At 38.6% G+C, this 26,533-nt stretch overlaps 1 protein-coding gene across 5 annotated transcripts in view; it reads right to left on the reverse strand.

Annotated features, from left to right (window-relative positions):
- The window catches only part of clcn2a (chloride channel, voltage-sensitive 2a), an 87,783-nt gene that overhangs the window by 14,969 nt on the left and 46,281 nt on the right, over nucleotides 1-26,533 (reverse strand). For 3 of the 5 annotated variants that reach the window (XM_059502159.1, XM_059502156.1, XM_059502160.1), the window contains exons 3-17: nucleotides 12,116-12,247; nucleotides 8,979-9,107; nucleotides 8,748-8,881; nucleotides 8,559-8,636; nucleotides 6,805-6,834; nucleotides 6,323-6,401; nucleotides 6,064-6,189; nucleotides 5,891-5,975; nucleotides 5,489-5,590; nucleotides 5,269-5,353; nucleotides 4,949-5,107; nucleotides 3,644-3,713; nucleotides 2,942-3,052; nucleotides 2,418-2,628; nucleotides 2,178-2,311 (exon numbers count right to left, since the gene is read on the reverse strand). In XM_059502159.1, the coding sequence (XP_059358142.1) occupies nucleotides 2,178-2,311; nucleotides 2,418-2,628; nucleotides 2,942-3,052; nucleotides 3,644-3,713; nucleotides 4,949-5,107; nucleotides 5,269-5,353; nucleotides 5,489-5,590; nucleotides 5,891-5,975; nucleotides 6,064-6,189; nucleotides 6,323-6,401; nucleotides 6,805-6,834; nucleotides 8,559-8,636; nucleotides 8,748-8,881; nucleotides 8,979-9,107; nucleotides 12,116-12,247 (1,665 nt within the window). The remainder of the gene's footprint in view (nucleotides 1-2,177; nucleotides 2,312-2,417; nucleotides 2,629-2,941; nucleotides 3,053-3,643; nucleotides 3,714-4,948; nucleotides 5,108-5,268; nucleotides 5,354-5,488; nucleotides 5,591-5,890; nucleotides 5,976-6,063; nucleotides 6,190-6,322; nucleotides 6,402-6,804; nucleotides 6,835-8,558; nucleotides 8,637-8,747; nucleotides 8,882-8,978; nucleotides 9,108-12,115; nucleotides 12,248-26,533) is intronic. The other 2 variants (XM_059502157.1, XM_059502158.1) reach the window with 2 other exon arrangements.

The following is a 26,533-nucleotide window of genomic DNA, read 5'->3' on the forward strand; positions in this document are numbered from 1 at the left end:
GGATTATTTCAAACTCTTTAGAGTCACATATTCAGAAATCAGTCTAATATACAGATTTGGTGCTCAAGAAACATTTAGTATAATTATACATATATAAGTATTGAACACCAACATTTTTCTCAGTAAACATATTTCTAAAGGTGCTGTTGACATAAAATTTTCACCTGATGTTGGTAACAACCCAAGTAATCCTTACATACAAAAGAAAACAATCCAAATAAGTTTAGAAATTAAGTTCGGTGTAATAAAATGGAAAGACCCAGGGAAAAAGTATTGAACACGCTTACTGAAATGTACTTAGTACTTCGTACAAAAGCCTTTGTTGGTAATGACAGCTTCAAGAAGCCTCCTGTATGGATTGCTCAGGTGTGATTTTGCCCCATTCTTCCACACAAACAGTCTTCAAATCTTGAAGGATCCATGGGCCTCTTCTATGAAATCTGATTTTTAGTTTTTCCACAGATTTTCTGTTGGGTTCAAGTCAGGTGACTGGCTGGGCCATTCTAGAAGCTTTACTTACTTTCTCTGAAACCAGTTGAGAGTTTCCTTGGCTGTGTGTTTGGGATCATTGTCTCGCTGGAATGTCCACCCTTGTTGTATCTTCATCGTCCTTGTAGATTGCAGCAGATTTTAAACAAAAATGTCTCTGTACATTTTTCCATTCATCCTTCCTCCAGTTATATGAATTTTGCCAGTGCTACAACATGATGATTTGGGGTGATGTGCAGTGCCATTTGACCTCCAAACATGGTGTGTATTATGACATCCAAAGAGTTTCATTTTGGTCTCAGACCAGACTATATTCTCTTAGTATTTCACAGGCTTGTCTAAATGCAAAATTTAAACTAGTTTTAACATGCTTTTTCTTCAGCAGTAGAGCCTTGCATGGTAAGCATGCATACAGGACACAGCGGTTGAGTGCATTACTTGTTGTACTTATTATTTTCTTTGAAACAATTGTACATGCAGGTCTTTCTGAAGCTTTCCACAAGTGATCCTTGGCTCTTGGATAGCTCTTCTGATTATTCCTTTCACTCTTCTCTCAGAAATCTTGCGACGGGCACCTGGTCGTGGTCGGTTTATGGTGAAATGATGTTCTTTTCACTTCCGGATTATGTGTGCTCAGTGGAACATTCAGAAGTATAGAAATCCTTCTGAAACCAATGCCATTGGTATGTTTTGCAACAATAAGGGTGTGAAGGTCTTGAGAAAGCTCTTTAGTTTTACCCATCATTAAATGTTTCTTGTGTGACGCGTTGGTCATGAGACACTTTTTTGTAGGCCATCAGTTGGGACTGAACCAACTAATATTATTTTCCACTGACAAGGGGCAGGATTGCTTTCTAATTACTGATAGCTTTCCATGCCTTTTTGCACCTCCCTCTCTTCATGTGTTCAATTCTTTTCCCTGTGTCATTCTACTTTATAACACAGAACTTAATTTCTAAACTTATTTGTTTAGCTTTTTTGTATGTATGGATTACTTGGATTGATACCGACATCTGGTGAAAATTTCACGTCAATAGCAACTTTTATTTACTGAGAAAAATGGTAATGTGTTCAATACTTATTTTACCCGCTGTAAATGTTCAAAACAGTGATGCTTTTTAAATATTTTTTGTGTATGCTTTCTTTAAGGATGTTCAAAAGAACAACATTTATAGAAATATTCTGTAACATTATAAACTACTGTAACATTTGCTCAGTTTAATGTAGCCTTTCTAAAAAGTATAATAATAATAATAACAATTGTTTGGTAATTGGCTTTCTCAAGCCAACTTAATAATTATAATAAATATATATTAAGGTGTAAATTTTTGTCATTTTCTTTTAAAGATCTTTATAAAACTCATATTTTATATATGCATTATATAAAGTACACATGTACGCGCACTACTTTGCTCTCTAGATACTGGCATCAGTCACTGAAAACTCATTTTGAGTGCAGCTCATTTCATGCCATAAATTGTTCAGCAATCAAAAGCTGATATTGCAGAGTTATTTCAGCCAAATCACACTTCAATATTGAGCAAAATGGGGGAAAAAAGACACTTTGGAAATAAGGCTGTCTAAAATTGGTCTTAAAATTCATAATGGTAAAGATAATGGAATGCAGAACAACTGATTTTTTTTTGTGTGCAAAATATACCTTTTAATAGATAGTTTATATGTCTCACCTTTGGATTCCACCAAGGCCAGGGTTTTAAGCTGGCCTGTTATGAGAGCTTCCTGCAGATCCCGGTAAGAGGAGGAGAGAGTGATATACCGTACGTCTCTCACCATTATGTCTTCCACACGGATATTATATTTCCTACAGGTAAAAAAAAAAGAGAGAGAGACATGGGAGTAAGCATTCAAAAAGCTAGGGCAATGATATGAGAGTGATAATTTGGTAAAGGTTACATAACAGCCCTCACTCCTGTCCCCAGCCCAGCTCTGGCAGGTAGGGAAGTTTCTGGATCCGGATGATGGAATCATAGAGGGAAGGCTGCAGACTCTGAGCCACGGCATTGGCCAATATCACAGCGATCATCACGGGCAGGATGTGCGAGATTTGACCGGTCAGCTCGAACACAATGACGGCGGTGGACACGGTATGAGTGACTGCGCCAGAAAGAGCCGCCGCCCCTGTGGGAATCACCATTTCGTCCCGCATCAAATTACAGTAGCAGTCACCCGCCGCAAGCCATCTGATTTCCTATTGTGCTCCTGACAAGCTTTCTGCTCCGCTGCACAATGCAGCCATTTTCACAGGCAAGATCTAATTTGGCTGTTGGTCTGTGTGGGTTAATGAAAAATGTATGACTCTTGCATACAACACCCTGCAGGTTTAATTACTTGTGTGAATAAGATATAGCTACGACAGGGATGAAACTGATGGCTTTTGAAAGAAAACAAATGGACATCCGCGAGAAGGCATGCACAATCGCCCCTCTCTCACCTACAACTGCGTATCCGCCGGGAACTATGGGATATACAGTGCTGTCGATGTGTATCCCATCGGGGAAGACGGCGGCCATGCTCTCGCCGACCAGTCGACCGAACGCAGCTCCTGTACGACACACAGAATTCACAACGTCGATTCGATGACATTTTGGAGGTGGCAAAAACACCAATTATGGGAAGGAAAAAACACCAACACGTGCTTGACGAATACTTACGCGAGGTCACAAACATTGACTCCAGTGATTTTGACGTGTTTACACACAGGCTTTAGTGAGTCAGACAGTGATGAGGGATGGGAATGGAGAACATGATTGCGGGAAAAGGAAAACAACCATTAAGAACAAACAAATGTATGATGGCTGGTATGAACACAAGAGCAAAATAATGTTCAAAATTGTCACTTTATTTCACAGTCCTGTTCCTCATGTATATACTGTGTGCTTATTAAAGTAATTACTATAACTAGGTAATAACTAGGTACTAACCCTGAACCTACCCCTAAGCTTAACCCTTATACTCTATAGTTACTGTATACTACCAGTACTTTCTTAGTTAAGTGCACTGTAAGTACATGTACTGTAAAATAAAGTCAAACCGCTTTGCTCATAGAATAGGGAATTGAAATGGAAACCAAAAAAAAAGCATATCCCACAGTGTTGACTTTCAAAAATGACACGCACACACTATAATCACATACCAATGAGGAAAACCGGCATGAAGGCCCCGCAAGGCACAGGCATTGTTGTGGCCACAGCTGACATCCAGAACTGAGGAAAACATTTAGAAGCAACAAGGTCACACACTTGGACAAAGATTTTTTTTTAATAATTAAGCAATAATATATTAATTTATTGTAATATATCAGCACAATTCAACATACACAATGGACCTTTTTCACAAGACTGATGACACTTTAAATAGTAATCAGCATCATAAATCCTCAAAAGTTTTTTATATTTAGATTTTTTTTTAAATGTATGTAAATTTATAACACTGTACTTTGTATTAAATCACCTTTGCATCAAATTACAAAAAAAAAAAAAAAACTAGTTAACGCTAATGCAAGGGTGTTTCTAATCATATTGTCACATATTGCCCTGTGTTTAAAATAGCTGTTAAAGAAATATTTCACCTAAAAATTAAAATTGACTTAAAATGTACTTACCCTCAGTTTATCCAAGATGTAGGGGAGTTTGTTTCTTCTTCAGAACAGAATTATAGAAATTTACATCACTTGCTCACCAGTCCCTGAATGGGTGCTGTCAGAATGAGAGTCCAAACTGTTGTTAAAAACATCAAAATAACCCACAAGTAATCCACACCACTCCAGTCTATCAATTACAATCTTGCGAAGTTAAAATCATGTGTTTATAATAAACAAATATATCATTAACATGTCTTTAACTTCAAATCATTGCTTCTGGCTAAATATAAGTATTCTATCCCATAATATTATAAAATGAGGGATACATAATATTTCTCCAGTGAAAAGGTATAAAGGATAAGTATGCACAAATCAAGCACCGTTTAAAAATAAAAACAGTTCTGAAGAGATATGTTGGTGGATTTTGATTTGAGAGAACAACAGGGGATGGACTTTTTCACCTGAGGAAGCAATATATTGCATTATAGACCTTTATTTTGGCCAGAAGCAACAGGTTAAAGTTAAAAATTCTCAATGATGGATTTATTTAATACAAACCAGGAGCTTTCAACTTTACAAAATGTTAATTGATGGACTGCAGTCATGTGGATTACTTTAGGATTATTGTGCTGTTTTTATCAGCTGTTTAGACTCTCATTCTGACGGCACCCATTCACGCCAGAAGATACAGTGATGCAGTAATGCTAAATTTCTCCAAATCTGTTCTGATGAAGAAACAAACCCATCTACATCTTGAATGGCCTGAGGCCTGAGTATATTTTCAGCAGATTTAAATTTTTGGTCTAATTATTCCTTTTTATTTTCCTTTATATTTTACATAATAAGGTTTAGACACACCTTCATGACAATGAAGAGGAGGAGTGTGATGAACACACTGACTTGTGGGTGCTTCCATGCCTGAGGTTCGTGACTTGAGTACACAAACTCCTCAGCAACACCTTGCTTGTACCAGGTTTGGTTGTCAAACAGTGCCACTAGTGACTCATGTTGAGTCAGCTAAATGAGAAGGCAGCACAGTTAGTTATTTAATGCATAATTACTTAATTATCTGGAACAAATAAATCTATCAGCATGAAGCACACTTGAAAGACTGAAAAATGCTGGTTGTGTGGAAAGAAAAAATCTGAAAATTTCACAGTAAATCTCAAACATCAGACCTGGCCAGCCATAAACTGTCCAAACCCTGGAGGAAAGGTGAGTGTCGAGACAAGAAGAGTGACCACTGCTGGATACACTAGTCTTCTATGGGAAGCAAACATGAGAAAGAATAATTGCTTTTTATAAATTAAAAAATTAATTGACTGAGCTAGTGCCTAAACAAAATACATTGTACAACAAGAATTATTGTTAGTGCAAGAGAAGCTGTAAAAAACTCACTTTTTTAGCAAAAACTTGTTGATGGTTTTCTGTTTTCTCATAGACTCCACTATAATCCTGTTTAGGTAGACAAACAATGCCCCTCCAAATCCACTGGCAATCCTAAAAAAAAAAAAAAAATCAACAGAAGAACTGAAACATCAATCTAAAAAACACGACAAGAGATACTGTATAACTATGATCACTACACATTTTTATTTTACAGCTAAGAACTAAGAATATCCAATTAGTTGGATTTACAGACAAGTCGTGTGAACCTCTAAAGAGCTTAGACATTTTTAACACTAATGTTCTTAGACAAGGATATCAGTTTGCAGGAAATCTGTCTTTTGACTACCATCATTTAAATGATGTAAATCTAATTTGTGTTTAGGAGAAAGATGTCAAAGGTGAGACACAAACCCTAGCACAGCAAAAGCTGGAAGCTCTTGTAGGTCAAAGGGAAAGTCCAGACGAAAGCGTGTTTTAAAGAGAGCCGTGATTGTCTCTGCAATATGGCGAAGAGAGATTGACAGAAATTTATGACGAATTAATCATCTGACTGTGCTGACTATCATAACGGATTTCTCCCTCACCCTCATCCTTATTCCACACCGCCAGCACCCTGAAGATAAAGGCACTGAAGGTTGCAGCGAAGAATCCTCTCCAGTAGTTCCTCACAGCAAAGAACGTAGATGTGACCTCAATACTAAACAGCACTCCTGCCACAACACAGCAGATCATATGACAAACAACTCTGCTCAATGCTGGTAATATACAGGGGAACGTTACTGTCGCAAATGCGATATGGCATTATCTCCAGTGACCAGGTATGATCACAATGTCTGGACTTACCTCCAATAGGGGCTGCAAAGCAACAGCCCACCCCCACTGCACAGGCGGCTGACAGCATCTCTGTGTTTCTCAGCTCGTTCTGTCAGATCAACAAGAAAACCCAATACATGCAATCCTGTTTCAAACCACTGTCGCCGTGGCATTTTACAGGCAGCCAAGAGTGGAACAGGGTAATTACACTGACGGATACATGGCAACGACATGCGGGACAAGGTATTGCTATGAACACAATAAAAAAAATGGACAAACACTGCTCTTTCATTCACTATGTGCTATCTTTGTGGACGGTCTGCTACGGCCAGGGAGGATGAAGTCCAGTAAGACTCTAATTTACAATGGAAAAATGATAAAAACTTGATAAAAAAAAAAGAATCACAAATGGAGATTAAAAAAAAAAAAATTTGCTTTTTTCGTTCATTATAACACTTTCAATCAATCTGATCACATGGACACACCCAAACATAATAATACCTGCATCTTACCTTGTTTCCCTCAAAGGGCTCTTCCTTCAGCAGTAAATCAAAATACACACACATACATGTGAGTATCTGCACTCTGTTCTTTCAAAACCTATCAATACTTTAAGCACTTACACTGCTGTTGTTTCAAGTCTGTATCTAAAAAAAATAAACAATTTGATAAACCGCAATTACCCCAATATATTATTCTGATATCATAGGTGAATTTTCTCTCAGTGTGGCAATATTATGCCCTATGGAAGCCCATTTCAACCACTGAATAATAAAAAATAAAAAAAATTATTATGAGTTTTTATCTCACAATTGCAATTTTCCTAAGAGTTACAATTATGAGAGTTATAAAGACAGAATAGCAGGATATACTCACAATTCTAGTTTATATCTAGTACTCTGACTTTTATTTTTCTGACTTTTAATTCTAAGAAAAGGTCAGAATTGTGAGATAAAGGCCACAATTACGAGATAAATATTGTAATTATGATTAATAATATCCAGTTCTGAGATGGTTAGGGTAATAGCTAAAAAAAAAAATTCTGACTTTATTTCTCAGAATTTCGACTTTATAACCCACAATTCTGACTTTTTAATCGCAACTGCTAGTTTACATCACACAATTCTGAAAAAAAGAAGAGTTTGTATCATGCAATTCTGAGAAAAAAACTCACAATTTTTTTATTCAACTGGCAGAAACAGGCTTCCATAACCCTCTTTATCTTGCTACTAGAGTATTTTTCTTTTACCCTGGCACTAATTGGTGCTTATTTATATCCCAGTATCAGAGTAACACCCACAGGTATGAGGTATCAGACAAATAATTATCAGCACGGCCGTTACCCCGGACCCCACAGCCTGACTGACGGTGTAAACATATCATTGAAATTTGCCTAATTAAAGTGCATTCAATTACAGTGAAACAGTTCAAATGTGCCGGAATGTTTGTGGTCTCCGATTTTCTGTCAGATTCACTCTGCTCTAACAACATGTTATTGATCCATTCCCCAGCATGCTGTGATTTCTTAGGTTAGTTTGTGGGCAAAGTCCAGAGGGTTGATATGGTATCACACAAAGGCCGTTTGACTCATTTAATCATGATTTACAAACGGCTCCCGTCACAGCGCTTGCAATTCCCTCGAGAACTGATACCTTATGTACTCTGACTAATCACAGACTAACAAAAAAACCCTAGAGATCTCTCAGCTGCTTGTTTGTATGATACACGCAGATGAGACTGGAAGAACAAGGCCATGACGTTCCAAGTGCAGTGACATGTAAAGTGATGATACAAACACAAGTCATTGGTAATGCTTTGTAATATCTCTCATTAATAGTTCATTATTAACAGACCACTTCATTAAGATGTTTAATTGATTAATAGTTAACATACAGTCAAATATTAATAGTAGATTATTCCCCAACGATTGTTGTTTAATTCATTATTTCCTTTTCAATAAGAGTCTGAAAATATCAGATAGACTTAGAACTTGTGCCGTGTGTACAAAAGAGCAAAATGTTGAAGCATGTTCATATTTTTTATCTAATGCAATGAGATTCATAAAATTTTAAGTGCCCAAAAGAGTGTAAATTCTTAATGGAGCCACTATATAAGACATTTCTGATTATTTGATTGTAAATTCTGCTCTGTAAAGCATATTATGTTATAATAATGTTTGTTAGTGGAAGGTATTACAAAGTGTTACCAAAGTATGAAATGTCAGAAAGTTACTGGCAAAAGACAGCATTAGTAGAAAGCATCTCACCATGTAGATTCCTCCAAACAAGGCCATGAATTTGCTCAACAGAGCAGCACACAGACTGGCAACATGAACAAATGGTCCCTTGAGGATGCAAGAGGAGATAGAAATAACAGATGTGATCACAGTACGAAGGCTTGAACTATTTTAGCATTAGAATGCTTATCTAGGATCAGATTTCCCCCTTTCATGCACCTCTTTGCCCAGAGGCATGCCACTTCCAAGGGCACACGTTAAGCCAATCACTTTGGCGACAAAGGTTTTGAAAGTGAGGTACTCTTTCAGCACCACACCTCGGAGAATGGTCTTCATCTCTGGGATCCCAGAGCCTTGAGGAGAAAAGATAGAGGGAGTTATAAAGAGATCTGAGAACATGTAAAGCCATTTGGCTTACATTGATTACTTGAGTATGGGTGAGTATCTCACCCACTGCCTGTGGAGCCACTATCTGTGTGAAGCCAGCGGAGAAGGTGATGAGAACCACTGGGTAAGTGACCCAGGCCAGGTACTGCAGCAACATGTTACTGTGCAGACCACCATACATCCACTTCTGTGCTGCAGACACGACACACACACCATATAATTACATCTCTGTAGAGGAATAAGATGTGTTCCAATCCATGTACTAAATAGTGTGAGTAGCATGCTGATATTGAAAATTGCAAAAGGAAAAAGCACACTTCATGTACCCAGATGGTGCATTTAATGAACCAAGAAAAAAAAAAGTACTTAATGTACTCAACATGCACTCAACTGTCTAAGATTCAAACACTAGATCAACGGTTTTCCACTCCAGCTCTGCATATTTTGCATGTTTCTCTTATCTTACATACCTGATTCAGATAACCAGCTTGTTAGAAGAGCAAACATTTTGTATTTTACATGAAGATGCTCATAATGGAGTCAAACTTGTAATCTTGTTATTTAGTTGTTCATTTTTAATTCATTTTCCTAACCAATTCGACAGTTGTCTTGGAAGTTAACTGACACTTATATGGGTGTGGATTAAAAAGTGAAGTTGTTTTAATTAAAGAAATGCCTATTAACTTGAACCATCAAACTATAGACTGTATAGCTAAATTTACTTGTGAACATTTATTTAGTTGTTAATAGTTTCACTTCATTTTCCTGCCTGATTTGACAGTTGGCTTAGAACAGGGCTATTCAATTAGTTTCATCTGAGGGTCAGATTTTCGAATTGAAAATTTGAAGGGGGCCATCCAGATCTCTTTCTTTTTCCAGATCCAGAAATTAAATTTGTTTAATGACAATTCTTTACTAAGTAGCCTATTATTAACAAAGGCCAGTATTTTTGATAACAATACTGCTACGGATGTCTCTTTTAAATGCATTTTCACCTCAGTTTGAGCCATTAATTATAGCCATTCAACATTTTTTTTACATTTAGGCTATTAAAAATATAGCCTAACAACTTTTAATTTAAGTAAACTTAAAACAATATTCACATAAACTATAAATTATACATATACATATAGATTCATCTTTATTCAAGCTACAAAAGTTCATCAGCTATAGAACATTCCAGTGATTTCTTTTTTTCTTCTGTGATCGATGACAGACTTCATCAGGTTTCACTTTAAAAGCAGCACTGCCTCTTTAAAACCTGATGCACATGAGGACTTTATAAATCATTTAAGATCGTGTTTACGTGGTCACTCACCAAGACCGCGCATTTCGACATAATTGTGTGTGTTTCTGTCCACTGAAGTCAAACTAAACTACATTTGAAAATCATCTTCGTCCAGTGTCTGCGCTATTACTTGTCAGAAGTTATGACCAATAACACTGCCTTTATACTCGTTTAAACTAGAGTTGTGGCTATCTGTTAACCACTTATCAATGCTTCCATCTACAAATGTTGCGGTCTCTGGTAGGTTGTTCTTGTTGAGTTTGTTATTTTTTTGGCTGTGTGAAACAACAGCCCAGGCCAGTGTTGCCACTTTGTGGACAAACTAATAAAAAAAATTCAAGGTGCATGTGCAACCAGGCGGGAAGGAAGTCGACCGGAAGTTGAAGTCGGCCTGGTGCCGCCATCTTGTAGCAGAACTTCACTTGCATTAGCATCCCATTGACTCCCATTCATTTTGGCGTCACTTTGACAGCGAATAACTTTTCATCTGAGGGGTTTAAAGACTCCATTTGTCCATTATTTATTTCTAAAGATACATGACAATGTATAAAGGGCTCCATTACCTTCTATGTTACATTATGGCCCCGTAGAAACAGTTTTTGTAAAAATAGGCTAACGATTGGTTCATAACCACTCGACTCTCTGTCGCACAGTAGAGAAATTACCGTACAGACAGGAGGAGAAGCTCGCAGGCAATCGCGGAGACGTCAAGAGAGAAGCCCATAGATACAAGCCCTGTCGTTACATTTTTAAATACTATACAAAATAATTAATCAGAATACTTACTCCTGCTCACGCACGCCTAAGAACTCCACGCTCAAGCTCGCCGTCTCTGCAAGATTAACGATGGCAGTTTTCACGCACAGCTACTAGAAGATTTACATCTGTCAGACAGGTTGCTGACGTCATCAAGCTTAGTTTGAGTCTGCGCGTCAGAAACGGAAGTGCTAAAAATCACTAAAAATGGGCTTCACTTGTCTCAATTGAGTTCCAATGGGGTCGCTGTGTCCATTTCTTTTACTGTCTATGTGTGCAACCTGCGCATACTCTTCCCTCTGAATTTATACTGACACCTACTGCCATTGATGAAAAAGACATGTTTTTTTTAATCTTGTCTTAATCATGTTTATTTTTAATCTTTTTTTAAAAATTGAATAAATGCCCATAGCTGAATCAAAAAAATCACACAAATAGCCCCCCTTGTTTTCCCTCCTATGATTTCAATATGGCAACCAACATTATGGGGTGACCTACTCTATGTACCTGCCCTGTAGGGAACACTTTGTTTCTCTTGCACATTTGCAATGCCAGTCATTTGCCATTTGTCAATTTATGAGTCTGTTGGGTGCTCATTGTGCACCCTAAAAGCTCCCTTTCTGATGTGGAGTCCGCAGCAGACTTCCACCAACAATCCATGTGACATTCCAAGACCATAGTGTGGACTCAGGCCCTACGTAAAAAAACAAACAAATTTGACGGGAGTTTTCATTTCATGTGACTGTACATCATTTAACATACCTGTCTTAACATATCTAAAAGTACTATTTGTCATTTTTTGTACATTTCTGAGGTGTTTTTATATGTGGAAAGCACTTAATGTTGCTTAACGCTGCAATGCTAAAAAACTGCCCTTGATATGTGCTAAGACAATTCTGTGCCTTTTTGTTAATTGACTGAACTGCCACACCCCAGTCCTTGTAAATAAACTCATTCTTTTGTAAAAAGAGGTCAGTGAGTTGGCACCAATTCATTCAGGCATTAATGTACCTCCTGTCCCAGAATACACATGATGACGATGCCCAACTGAAAAAAAAACAAAAACAATACTTGACTGATTAAATGACACCATCTGTACTTTCATGGATCCCTCTCAAGCAGAACATTGTCCTTTTCTTTCTTTTCTCTCTCTCACCTTGCTGGCAGAAGGCAATAGTGTAGTCCATGGCCCAGCTGACCAATGCCATGAGAAGCCCCAGGAGGATGAGAAAGATCCAGTCTTCACCCACACGGGAAATTAAGAACTTCTGACACCGTGACGTACAGACTGCAGACAGATATTGTAGAAATAATTCACTAAAAACATGACAATTCTGTCATCATTTAATCACCCTAATGTCATTTTTTTTTTGATGAACACAAACAGTGAATTATAATAATATGCTGTTTGCCCCTGCCCAAACAGTTCTGAGTAATAAGCACCAATTCTCTGAAGCTTAAAAATATGCAAAAGCAGCATGAAAATCTATCTTTTTATATATGCTACTGTTCAAAAGATAAGAGTTTGTATGTTTCTTAATGTTTTAGAAAGAAGTCTCTTCTGCAGGCCAAGAGAACATTTATTTGATCAAAAACACAGTAAACATTTTTAAATATTTTGAAATACTTTTACAATTTAAAACAACTGTTTTCTATTTGAATACATTTAAAAATGTAACTTATTCCTGTGATGGTTGCAAAGATGGCGCCGCACATGGCTGCTTCAGTGCTTGGCTCTCCAGTGTTTGTACTGTTTTTGTTCGTTTTTCCTGTTTTTTGTTTAACAAACACGATCAGTTTCACCAGGGATGAACTGCTGAACATTCGGCAGAACACACCACATGATATTTTTCCGGATTTCTATTATACAGACGTTTTACTGAACATTGTTATCGGAGGAGCAGCGGCGCTGATCAAGCGCTTCAGGACGCGCAGACGGGGAAAGCGAGCGGGAGCGCTCGTCAGACTCAGGAAGCGCGGATTTCGAACGCCGTTGCCTAGCATCCATCTCGCAAATCTCCGCTCTCTACCCAACAAAACGGACGAACTCCTTCTGCTCTCTCGGACAAATAAGGATTTCTCTCACTCTGCTGCTCTGTGTTTCACGGAAACCTGGCTGAATGACGCCATACCGGACAGCGCACTCCATCTGCCGGGCTTTCAGCTGTTCAGAGCGGACCGCGAAGCAGAATCAACGGGGAAATCGCGCGGCGGCGGGACATGCTTTTACATCAATGAACGGTGGTGTACAGATGTAACTGTATTAAAGAAGATGTGCTGTCCTGATCTAGAAACGCAGTTTATCAACTGCAAGCCGTTCTATTCGCCGCGGGAGTTTCACTCGTTCATTCTGGTTAGTGTTTACATCCCTCCTCAAGCGCAAGTAAGTCTGGCTTTACAGAAACTCGCTGATCAGATCACAGACACAGAACAACAACACCCGGACTCTGTTTTAATCATTCTTGGGGACTTTAATAAAGCCAATCTCTCCCGTGAACTGCCAAAATACAGACAGCATGTTACCTGTCCCACCAGAGACAGTAATATACTGGATCACTGTTACACCACAATAAAGGATGCATATCACTCTGTTCCACGAGCAGCTTTGGGACGTTCTGATCACTGTCTGGTTCATCTTATACCGACCTACAAGCAGAAACTTAAATCTGCTAAACCTGTAGTAAAGACTGTGAAGAGATGGACCAGCGAAACAGAGCAGGATTTACAATCTTGTTTTGACATCACAGACTGGAGCGTTTTTGAAGCTGCTACCACCGATCTGGACGAACTCACAGAGACCGTAACATCCTATATTAGTTTCTGTGAGGATATATGCATTCCTACCAGGACTTATTTAACATTCAACAATGATAAGCCATGGTTTACAGTAAAACTCAGACACCTTCGTCAGGCCAAAGAGGATGCCTACAGAAATGGGGACAGGGTCTTGTACAATCAGGCCAGGAACACACTGAACAAAGAGATTAGAGCGGCTAAAAAGACCTACGCTAAAAAGTTGGAAGACCAGTTTACTTCCAACGACTCTACTTCAGTTTGGAGAGGACTGAGAGCCATCACAAACTACAAGACACCATCCCCTTGCACTGAGGCTAATCAACGACTTGCTAACGACCTGAATGAGTTTTATTGTAGATTTGAAACCCCCAACACCCACTCTGACCATCTCCCTACACAACCATTAACACCTCCTGCAATCCCCCTCTCCATACCTCCTGCTCTTCAAATCTGTGAAGATGATGTGCGCCAGGTCTTCAAGAAAAACAAAAGAAGAAAAGCACCAGGCCCAGATGGCGTTACACCAGCCTGTCTGAAAACCTGTGCTGACCAGCTGGCCCCCATCTTTTCACAGATCTTCAACAGATCTCTGGAGTTGTGTGAAGTGCCTTCCTGCTTCAAACGCTCAACCATAATCCCCATTCCAAAGAAACCCAAGATAACAGGACTTAACGACTACAGACCTGTGGCTCTAACGTCTGTCGTCATGAAGTCGTTTGAAAAACTGGTTCTGGCTTATCTGAAGGACATCACTGGACCCTTACTGGACCCCCTGCAGTTTGCGTACCGAGCAAACAGGTCCGTGGATGATGCAATCAACATGGCATTGCACTTCATCCTGCAACATCTGGACAAAACAGGGACTTATGTGAGGATCCTGTTTGTGGACTTTAGTTCGGCTTTCAACACCATCATCCCAACAACCCTCCAGACCAAACTGACCCAGCTCTCTGTTCCTAGCTCTATCTGTCAGTGGATCACCAGCTTTCTGACAGATAGGCAACAGTTAGTGAGACTGGGGAAATTCATGTCAAACAGCTGCTCCACCAACACTGGTGCCCCTCAGGGATGTGTTCTCTCCCCTCTGCTCTTCTCCCTGTACACCAACGACTGCACCTCTAAAGACCCCTCTGTCAAGCTCCTGAAGTTTGCAGACGACACTACAGTCATCGGCCTCATCCAGGACGGTGACGAGTCTGCTTACAGACAGGAGGTTGAGCAGCTGGCTGTCTGGTGCAGTCTTAACAACCTGGAGCTGAACACGCTCAAAACAGTGGAGATGACTGTGGACTTTAGGAGAAACCCCCCTGCACTTTCCCCACTCACCATCATGAACAGCACTGTGACTGCAGTGGAGTCATTCAGATTCCTGGGAACCACCATCTCTCAGGACCTGAAGTGGGACAATCACATTGGCTCCATTGTGAAAAAAGCCCAACAAAGGTTGTACTTCCTTCGCCAGCTGAGGAAGTTTAACCTGCCACAGGAGCTGCTGAAACAGTTCTACTCAGCCGTCATTGAGTCAGTCCTGTGTACTTCAATTACTGTCTGGTTTGGTTCAGCAACAAAATCAGATATCAGAAGACTACAGAGAACTGTTCGGACTGCTGAAAGGATTATTGGTGCTCCCCTGCCCACCCTCCATGAACTGTACACATCCAGAGTGAGGAAAAGGACTCAGAAAATCACTCTGGATCCCTCACATCCAAGTCACCCCATCTTTGAACTTTTGCCATCTGGCCGGCGCCTCAGAGCCGCAAATACAAGAACAGCAAGGCACAAGAATAGTTTCTTCCCCCAGGCAATCTACCTCATGAACAGTTAAATGTTTCCCACTTAAACTTATGTAAAAATGTGCAATATCCTTATATTTATTTGTTACCCCTCCATCCTAGAACATTCCTGCATCTCACTCAATCCTATTCCATTATCATTTATAGCGCAATTGTTTATACACTTATTTATTTGCCAATTTGTAAATCTCCAGTAAATTTTTTTTTTTTTTTTTTTTTTTTTTTTTTTTTTTGTCTGTGTGTTGTTGTCTCTGTTTACTGGAAGCTTATGTCACTAAAACAAATTCCTTGTATGCGCAAGCATACTTGGCAATAAAGCTCTTTCTGATGGCAAAGCTGAATTTTCAGTCTTAAATGATCCTTCAGAAATCATTCTAACATGCTGATTTGGTGCTCTAAAAACATTTCTTCTTATTATCAATATTCTGTATCAATGTTATAACAGTTAAATTATAATATAATACAGTAATACAGTTATAATACTTAAAAGTTTATGTGTATGTGTGTGTGTGTGTGTGTGTGTGTTTATATATATTAGTGCTGTCAAATGGTTAATCGTATACAAAATAAACGTTTTTGTTTGCATAATATATGTGTTTTCTGTGTATATTTATTATGTTTATATAAATACCCATACAGTATATTTTGAAAATATTTAAATGTATTTACATTTCTATGTTTATATTCATATAATTTATATTATAAATATATTTAATATATAAAGAAAATTTTTCTGAAATATACATGAATGTGTGTGTATTTATATATACATAATAAATATACACAGCACACATAAATATATTATGTAAACAAACTTATTTTGGTTGTGATTAATCACGATTGCATGCCAAGAGCAACCAGCAAAATTCTTCAGATTTCTACATTCATGTTGCATTTCTTTGGTTTCATTCATTTTTAATGACCTGGGGGTGAGTGATTGTAGTCATTATTTTCATTTTTGAGTGATCTAATCCATTAAGCACCTAAAACATAAACCATTTCCCTCTTTTTTGTAGGTCAGTCTGTGTTCAACACATAGATACAGGCTGTATGAATAGGAAATGAACAACCCAGAGCAATTACCTGTACCCAGCAGTAGGTGCACAGTATGCTTTAATGAAGTGAACAATGGCTCATAAAAGAGCTCGCTTTCCCCTGGAATCCCATGTTTCCAGACTCACGAGAAAAGAGTGTGAACAATTGCGCTGTTGCATAGGTGGACAGGGTTTCGGAGACCCAGACAGGAAATGGCTTGTGTGTGTGAAGATAAGACGCATCTGAAAGACAGTGGAAAGGGAAGGGTCACGGCAGGTGAAGGGACACCTCGGAGTATGTGACAGAGACGCTGCCCCGTCAGCTTTAGCACCCGCTCAGCAGCCTTTTGCCCGGCTCCTCCGTGCGGGAGTTGGCACATGGGCAGATTTGCCCACTGAAGTGGCACAACAGATGTCTTTGCTCTCAAAATAAACCTTGTAACAATCCACAACTTAGAAAGCAATAAGCCGAAACCAAATTTACCGCAAATCAAAACCCATTTTGGACATGCAGTGCTTATCTCCAAACCATGCCAGACAGAAGTGCTTAGATGCGGCATATTTTGACACTTAATTGGAGTTTGAGGAACAACCGTATAAATATACAGAGCCCATGCTTCCCCACACAGATTTTAGTGCCTTTGACAAGTCACAGGCCAGCACTGGAAGTGACATCCTTATGTGGCATGCATGCATAATATAACAATGTATTATATATCCAAGATCTATTTATATCCCCAGACCGAGTAGATAGGTGTAGGAGGTTCGTTGAGAGGCAATAGTATCTGCCCCCTTTCTGCCTGATATGACAACTTATGTGGCATTTTTTGCATTGAGCCTCACAGTTTACCCATGAGAGCGAGCTGGTGGACCACTGCCAGTTCTCTGTTTTTATCCACAGATTCAAAACAATTAGTACTGAAATAGACAGATTAAGTCGGATATGGTGGTAGGACTTCGCTCTAAAGTTGCATAGAGAACAAACAGCAGGATGCTAGCAGCTTGGCGCAAATCTACCCCCTCTGTCATCTTAAATTCACAAATAAAGTCTAATTATACAAGGGAGAGAGAGAGAGATATGTGCTTATATGCTCTGTTTGCTTATGGGCATATATGATGCCACATCTCCTATGAAACTTATTTTGACAAAAGCATAAAATATGCTTAATCAAATTAAGTTGATCGAGACACACTGTTTGATTTCAATAATCTGGTTTATTAAAGAGCTAAATTAGAGATCACTAATGTTTTGGATAACACTTTATTTTGATACTCCAGTTTCTACTTACTATAAGTAACTTTGCAACTAGCCTACATGTGTGAATGACACCATGCACTCTCTATGTTATTTTTTTAAAAGCTGCTTGTGATGGGCTTTGGTTCATCATGTGACTTTTTCATCACCACCTGCATTTGGTTGTTATCAGTGTATTACAAAGATACAAAACAGATTTTATTACATCAATAGGTTGCTATATTAACATTATATCAGTTAATGAAATTACGGTATTTAACTGTAAATTTAAGTTAAAACTGTAAAACCTAAAATGTTATACTCTATTGTACTCTGTAGGTCAAGTGCTAACAAACTCAAATATGTTGTTGTATTCTGGAAACAGGCCCAGCAAGCACAAACCGCGACTGCCTTTATTTATTAGTGAATTTATTCAAGTATTTTATAAGAAGCTGACAAAAAACTGACTTCATCTCAAAAGCTAATGAGCAGCCTACAAAGGCCACATTTTAAAAACATTATAAGCATGCTCTCAACCAAAAGGTAGATATGTTAATTATGTTGCCTGCCAAGATTTTCTCTTATGGCCAACACATCACACATATTCTTCACAGCAAAGGCAATCCCAAAACACACTGTTAATAAAATCCTTTGCACAATACTTACAAGTACTGAAAAAATATATATTATCATATCCAATATTTCAGTGTGCTTCTATGAATTTTAAAAGGATAGTTCCCTAAAATGAAAAAATTCAACCATTGATGACTCACTTGCCTGCGGGTGTCCCCTGCCTGCGGGTGTCGCTGTTGGACAGTGTTTTCTCTACTTCCTGTTGGCCTTCTGTAACTAATCGTAGCTCCGTGTAGCTGTTTTTATTTTATTTTTTCTCTAGAATCTCTATCTTACTATCACTCTCTGTTTTTTAAAGTGGTAAAATATAACTTAATTCACACTATATTTCTGATATTATCGATCAATCTCATCAGATTAACTTTGATCGTTCACTTTTATTTTATATCCGTGAGTGCAGTACACCTGAAAAGCGTTAGCACTCGTTAGCTTGTCATTAGCGTCTTCATTCGAACCTATCGCTGTTTTCTTTTCTCCTCTCCCTCGCTCCAGTTTTTCACAAGTTCATCAAACAACCTCAGTAAGAATATTTCATCAAGCACGGTGAGTAATGGCTTGTCCTGCTAATGTTATTTGCACCTCTTGCAACATGTACAGTTTATCTATCTCTGTCGCTGATGAGGGATTCACATGTGATAAATGCAGGGAAATAATTAGGTTGACAGAGAAGATTTCAGAATTAGAGACACGCATCCAAACTTTAATTGAGGACAGTAAGAATGTTAGGGCTCTATATATGGCTTTGGATGCTTCTAGCTCAGGGATTCCTATACATTGTTTGGTTCCGGAAACAGAGCCCCTGCAGCAGGGCAACTGGGTGACGGTGAGGCAGCGTAGTCGTGGGTCAAAACACCGCTCTTCTGTTCCGATCAAAACATTCAACAGGTTCTCCCCACTCAGTGATGCACCCACTGAGAAACCTGATGAAAGTGCTCTAGTTATTGGTGATTCTATTGTACGGAACGTGAATATAGAGACACCAGCCACCATAGTCAAATGTTTACCGGGAGCCAGAGCGCCTGACATCTTGGCAAATTTAAAAGTGCTGGCTAATGCTAAACGTAAATACAGTAAGATTGTTTTTCATGCCGGCGCTAATGATGTTCGACTTCGCCAGTCGGAGATCACTTAAAATAACATTAAAGAGGTGTGTGAACTTGCAAGCACGATGTCAGACACTGTAATATGCTCTGGTCCCCTCCCTGCTTACCGTGGTGATGAGATGCATAGCAGATTGTCATCACTCAATGGCTGGATGTCTAAGTGGTGCCCACAGAATAACATAGGTTTCATAGACAATTGGACGAGCTTTTGGGGCAGACCTGACCTGTTGAAAAGAGATGGTCTTCATCCCTCCTGGGGTGGCGCCACTCTTCTCTCTAGAAATATGGCAAATAGTCTTAGAGTTTATACTTGACTAACTGGGGCCCAGGTCAGGAAGCAGACAGACTGGCTAAACCGACCGTCTGCTAGCTGCCTCCCGTCACAGAGGTCAGTTAATTCTCAGCACATAGAGACTTTTTCACCTAGATATCACACTATAGAGACTGTGTCTGTTCCCCGAACTAGAAAATACAAAAAACGTCCAAACCAAGTTAAGATTAACAATTTAATTGAGGTTCAACAAATAAAAAACAAAAGCAATATGGATAAACAAATGATAAAGCTTGGCTTATTGAATATCAGATCCCTTTCTACGAAAACACTTTTTGTAAATAATATGATCACTGATCATAATATAGATGTACTCTGTTTGACAGAAACCTGGCTAAAACCTGATGATTACATTATTTTAAATGAGTCCACCCCCCAAGATTACTGTTATAAACATGAGCCGCGTCTAAAAGGCAAAGGTGGAGGTGTTGCTTCAATTTATAACAACGTTTTCAGGATTTCTCAGAGGGCAGGCTTCAAGTATAACTCGTTTGAAGTAATGGTGCTTCATATAACATTATCCAGAGAAACAAATGTTAATGATAAATCCCCTGTTATGTTTGTACTGGCTACTGTATACAGGCCACCAGGGCACCATACAGACTTTATTAAAGAGTTTGGTGATTTTACATCCGAGTTAGTTCTGGCTGCAGATAAAGTTTTAATAGTTGGTGATTTTAATATCCATGTTGATAATGAAAAAGATGCATTGGGATCAGCATTTATAGACATTCTGAACTCTATTGGTGTTAGACAACACGTTTCAGGACCTACTCATAGTCGAAATCATACTCTAGATTTAATACTGTCACATGGAATTGATGTTGATAGTGTTGAAATTATGCAGCCAAGTGATGATATCTCAGATCATTATTTAGTTCTGTGCAAACTTCATATAGCCAAAATTGTAAATTCTACCTCTTGTTACAAGTATGGAAGAACACTCACTTCTACCACAAAAGACTGCTTTTTAAGTTATCTTCCTGATGTATCCAAATTCCTTAGCATATCCAAAACCTCAGAACAACTTGATGATGTAACAGAAACTATGGACTCTCTCTTTTTTAGCACTTTAAATAAAGTTGCTCCTTTACGCTTAAGGAAGGTTAAGGAAAACAGTTTGACACCATGGTATAATGAGCATACTCGCACCCTAAAGAGAGCAGCCCGAAAAAATGGAGCGCAGCTGGAGGAAAACCAAACTAGAGGTATTTCGTATTGCTTGGTGGGAAAGTAACCTATCCTACAGAAAAGCATTAAAAACTGCTAGATCTGATTACTTTTCTTCTTTTTTAGAAGAAAACAAACATAACCCCAGGTATTTATTCAATACAGTGGTTAAATTAACGAAAAATAAAGCCTCAACAAGTGTTTACATTTCCCAACACCACAGCAGTAATGACTTTATGAACTACCTTACTTCTAAAATCGATACTATTAGAGATAAAATTGCAACCATTCAGCCGTCAGCTACAGTATCACATCAGACAGTGCACTATAGACCCCCTGAGGAACAGTTCCACTCATTCTCTACTATAGGAGAGGGAGAATTGTATAAACTTGTTAAATCATCTAAACCAATAACATGTCTGTTAGACCCCATACCATCTAAGCTCCTAAAAGAGGTGCTTCCAGAAGTCATAGATCCTCTTCTGACTATTATTAATTCCTCATTGTCATTAGGATATGTCCCCAAAACCTTCAAACTGGCTGTTATTAAGCCTCTCATCAAAAAACCACAACTTGACCCCAAAGAACTAGTTAATTATAGACCAATCTCGAATCTCCCTTTTCTGTCCAAGATACTAGAAAAAGTGGTATCCTCACAATTATATTCCTTCTTAGAGAAAAATGGTATATGTGAGGATTTCCAGTCAGGATTTAGACCTTATCATAGTACTGAGACTGCTCTCCTTAGAGTTACAAATGATCTGCTCTTATCATCTGATCGTGGGTGTATCTCTCTATTAGTTTTATTGGATCTTAGTGCTGCGTTTGACACAATTGACCACAACATTCTTTTGCATAGACTTGAACACTTTGTTGGCATCAGTGGAAGTGCATTAGCATGGTTTAAATCGTACTTATATGACCGCCATCAGTTCGTAGCAGTGAATGAAGATGTATCATATCGATCACAAGTGCAGTATGGAGTACCTCAAGGCTCAGTACTAGGGCTGCTACTCTTCACGCTTTATATGTTACCCTTGGGAGATATCATCAGGAAACATGGTGTTAGCTTTCACTGTTATGCTGATGATACTCAGCTCTATATTTCTTCGCGGCCCGGTGAAACACACCAATTTGAAAAACTAATGGAATGCATAGTCGATATAAAAAACTGGATGACAAGTAATTTCTTACTGCTAAATTCTGAAAAAACAGAGGTGTTAATTATAGGACCTAAAAACTCTGCTTGTAATAACCTAGAACACTGTCTAAGACTTGATGGTTGCTCTGTTAATTCTCCGTCATCAGTTAGGAACCTAGGTGTGCTATTTGATCGCAATCTTTCCTTAGAAAGCCACGTTTCTAGCATTTGTAAAACTGCATTTTTCCATCTCAAAAATATATCTAAATTACGGCCTATGCTCTCAATGTCAAATGAAGAAATGTTAATTCATGCATTTATGACTTCAAGGTTAGATTATTGTAATGCTTTATTGGGTGGTTGTTCTGCACGCTTAGTAAACAAACTACAGCTAGTCCAAAATGCAGCAGCAAGAGTTCTTACTAGAACCAGGAAGTATGACCATATTAGCCCGGTCCTGTCAACACTGCACTGGCTCCCTATCAAACATCGTATAGATTTTAAAATATTGCTTATTACTTATAAATCCCTGAATGGTTTAGTACCTCAGTATTTGAATGAGCTCCTTTTACATTATAATCCTCTACGTCCGCTACGTTCTCAAAACTCATAGAATATCAAAATCCACTGCGGGCGGCAGATCCTTTTCCTATTTGGCACCTAAACTCTGGAATAACCTACCTAACATTGTTCGGGAGGCAGACACACTCTTGCAGTTTAAATCTAGATTAAAGACCCATGTCTTTAACCTGGCCTACACATAACATACTGATATGCTTTTAATATCCAAATCCGTTAAAGGATTTTTAGGCTGCATTAATTAGGTAAACCGGAACTGGAAACACTTCCCATAACACCCTATGTACTTGCTACATCATTAGAAGAATGGCATCTAGGCTAATATTTGTCTGTTTCTCTCTTATTCCGAGGTAACCGTAGCCACCAGATCCAGTCTGTATCCAGATCAGAGGGTCACTGCAGTCACCCGGATCCAGTACGTATCCAGACCAGATGGTGGATCAGCACCTAGAAAGGACCTCTACATCCCTGAAAGACAGCGGAGACCAGGACAACTAGAGCCCCAGATACAGATCCCCTGTAAAGACCTTGTCTCAGAGGACCACCAGGACAAGACCACAGGAATCAGATGATTCTTCTGCACAATCTGAGTTTGCTGCAGCCTGGAATTGAACTACTGGTTTCGTCTGGTCAGAGGAGAACTGCCCCCCCAACTGAGCCTGGTTTCTCCCAAGGTTTTTTTCTCCATTCTGTCACCGATGGAGTTTCGGTTCCTTGCCGCTGTCGCCTCTGGCTTGCTTAGTTGGGGTCACTTCATCTACAGCGATATCGTTGACTTGATTGCAAATAAATGCACAGACACTATTTAACTGAACAGAGATGACATCACTGAATTCAATGATGAACTGCCTTTAACTATCATTTTTTCATTATTGACACTGTTTTCCTAATGAATGTTGTTCAGTTGCTTTGACGCAATGTATTTTGTTTAAAGTGCTATATAAATAAAGGTGACTTGACTTGACTTGACTTTCATGTAGTTCCAAACCCACAAGACCTTCATCTTCGGAACACAAATTAAGATATTTTTTATGAAATCCAAGAGCTATGACCCTCAAACACAACTGACACATTCAAGAACGTGGTTAGTTAATTAGTCATTCATTAGTCCATTTGACATCAGTTGTTCACCCATAATTTTGGAAGCTACAAAAATACTTTTGTTGTGTGCAAAGATTAATTTTTGTGCATTTGATGAATTCATTACACAAAATGAATCTTGCGAAGTGAAATGCATGGACTGAAAATATATTACCAACCAAGTAATACACAAATTCTTTCTGTGAGTGTTATACAGTATAAGTGGGAGAGCAATATATATTGGAGAGCAAGCCTGCTGCAAGCCGAGAGATTCAAGCTGGCGCCCTCTCGTATTACAATAATGCACTCTTGACATTTGCAATTAAAAGAACACCAAAAACTGCCTCAAATTAACCATAAAAATAAGGATAAAGTCACAGGATCAGTGGCTATGCATGGTACTGTCGTGAATGCGGGTTGAAGACTTACTAGGAAGAGAAGAAATTGTTAAATAAAGTTTTTTTTTTTTCGCACAAAAAGTATTTTTGTACCCTTCTAAAATTATGGTTGAACCACTGATGTCACATGGACAATTTTAACAATGTTTTTTACTATCTTTCTGGGTCTTGAACGTGTCGGTTGCATTGCTGTCTATCTAGGGTCAGAAAGCTCCCAGATTTCTTCAAAAATATCTTAATTTGTGTTCTGAAGATGAACGAAGCTCTTACAGGTTTGGAACAAAATGAGGGTGAGAAATTAATGACAGAATTGTAATTTTTGGGTGAGCTATATCTTTAATTTGTGTATAATTTTATCAATCGCAACAAGCCAACAGCAAACTCAAACAAATGGTTGGTTATATCTACTTTCCTCAGTACTTAAAGGTATTAATAATAAAGTTATATATAGATATTAGAGCACCATGCAGTTATCTAAATAAGCTAACACAAGCTATTGGAGACTATAATCCAGTGCAAAGCCCCATGTGTGCAGAGTGCTCCAAATCAATCACTTATGAGGTTTCATGATGGCTAGGATACCTTCTCTGTAGACCGGTGTGTAGGTAGTGAGCTGACAAGCCTCCAAATCCCTCAAACTCAGTCAAGGAGGATCAGAAGACCTGCGCTGCACACTGTGCTGATAGATTTCTCATGCTTTTCACACTCAACAGGGAGGCGGGAAGGATGATATTGAGACAGATGCTGTGTGTCTTTGGAGATTACACAAGGCCAAAAGAGCAGTCTATTTATATTACAAGAAACCAATGAGATACCTCATTAGCACTAAAAACATTGGATTGCGAGACACTGTTGCCTATTTAATAAGAACTTTTTTTAATATATTTCAGGGAATTTATCACAGACTTCCAATAAGAATGGTTGACGCTTTTGTTCAAAGCTCTCTTTTTTCAGCCAATCATTTTAATGTACCATTAAATGTAAAAATAAATCACTGCTTAGCAAATAGTTTTTATCTCTATACACAGATGTAACGGCCCACATAACACATGCTTTGGTGAATAGTGACGTATTTCTAGACACAGATGCACAGGCACACACAAAGACACAGTGGCTCATTACAGATACACCGCACGTCTATGCGTCTCATCTATCACCCCTAAACAGCACAGACTGATTATGCTCCCTGCTGGTGAATGGCGAGCACTGCACAGAGGTGCGGAGGGAATTGAACAGGCTAATAAATGCTGTAAGTTCTTGTTTACAGACTAGACAACAGCAAACACTCAGCGTCAATGTTTGAAAAATTATTGGGGAAAATGTCTCCACCATAAATGTGAAGACTATGGAAATGCCTTTAAGATTCAGGTGATGACACACCAGTGGAATGTACTGTACTTGACGGATTGATAAACAACGGCTACACAGCTACACAAACCAGTGACAATTAATCTCCAGTATTGGGCAATCTAGAAACCAGGAGGTAAAATGCCACATCTGCAAGTGTCTGACATGAACTGCCTCAAATACAGTTTATGCATAGGCAGAGCGTGTGTAAGGAAAAGTCTTGCTGATTAAGCAACAGAACAGCAGTCAGTTTTTTAAATTATGCCCTCTGTGGGGTCTGTCTCCCATAATTCAGGTCCGAAAATCCCCTAAGGAAGAGGGGGGGGGGGGTACTCAAAACTATATATAACTTTAACATATAGAGGAAAAATTCATTTTTATGTAGGGTTTCATCAACCACAAAAGTTTGATTAATCAGAGCACAAACAGAAGTCATGAGATCGGAGGGAGGTTACCATAGCAAAGGCTGCTTGATCGCTGTCTGGGTACATTGACAAAGCATAAGTACTATCATTATTTTTGTCATTTATGTTTTCTTTAAAGTCACCAAAACAATAAAATATTGCAAAATACTGGAATTTTGGAGTTTTTTTTATATTGGTAGAAGTCATTATATTTTTATTCATGTATCCTACTAATGTTTCATCAAAATAACTTTCCCAACCTCTGTGTAATAACATCTCTTCTGTGATGTTGTGTGCAAGGCCTGACAATAATCCTTCCTCTCCCTGTGACTCACATGAGAATGCATTAACAACAACGATCCAATCAAGTCTCATTCAAGAAACTGTTTCACTCAGAAATACGAAAAAACTTCCATTTCATGCTGATTTTAAAAAGTATGACATTAAGAATTTGATTTAATAATTATCATACTAATATCAGCATCCAAAACACAAAATAGACAAATGATTTGCAGATCCTGAGCACCAATG

This window comes from Carassius carassius, chromosome 20 (genome assembly GCF_963082965.1).
Source record: "Carassius carassius chromosome 20, fCarCar2.1, whole genome shotgun sequence".
In the NCBI taxonomy this organism is placed as follows: domain Eukaryota; kingdom Metazoa; phylum Chordata; class Actinopteri; order Cypriniformes; family Cyprinidae; genus Carassius; species Carassius carassius.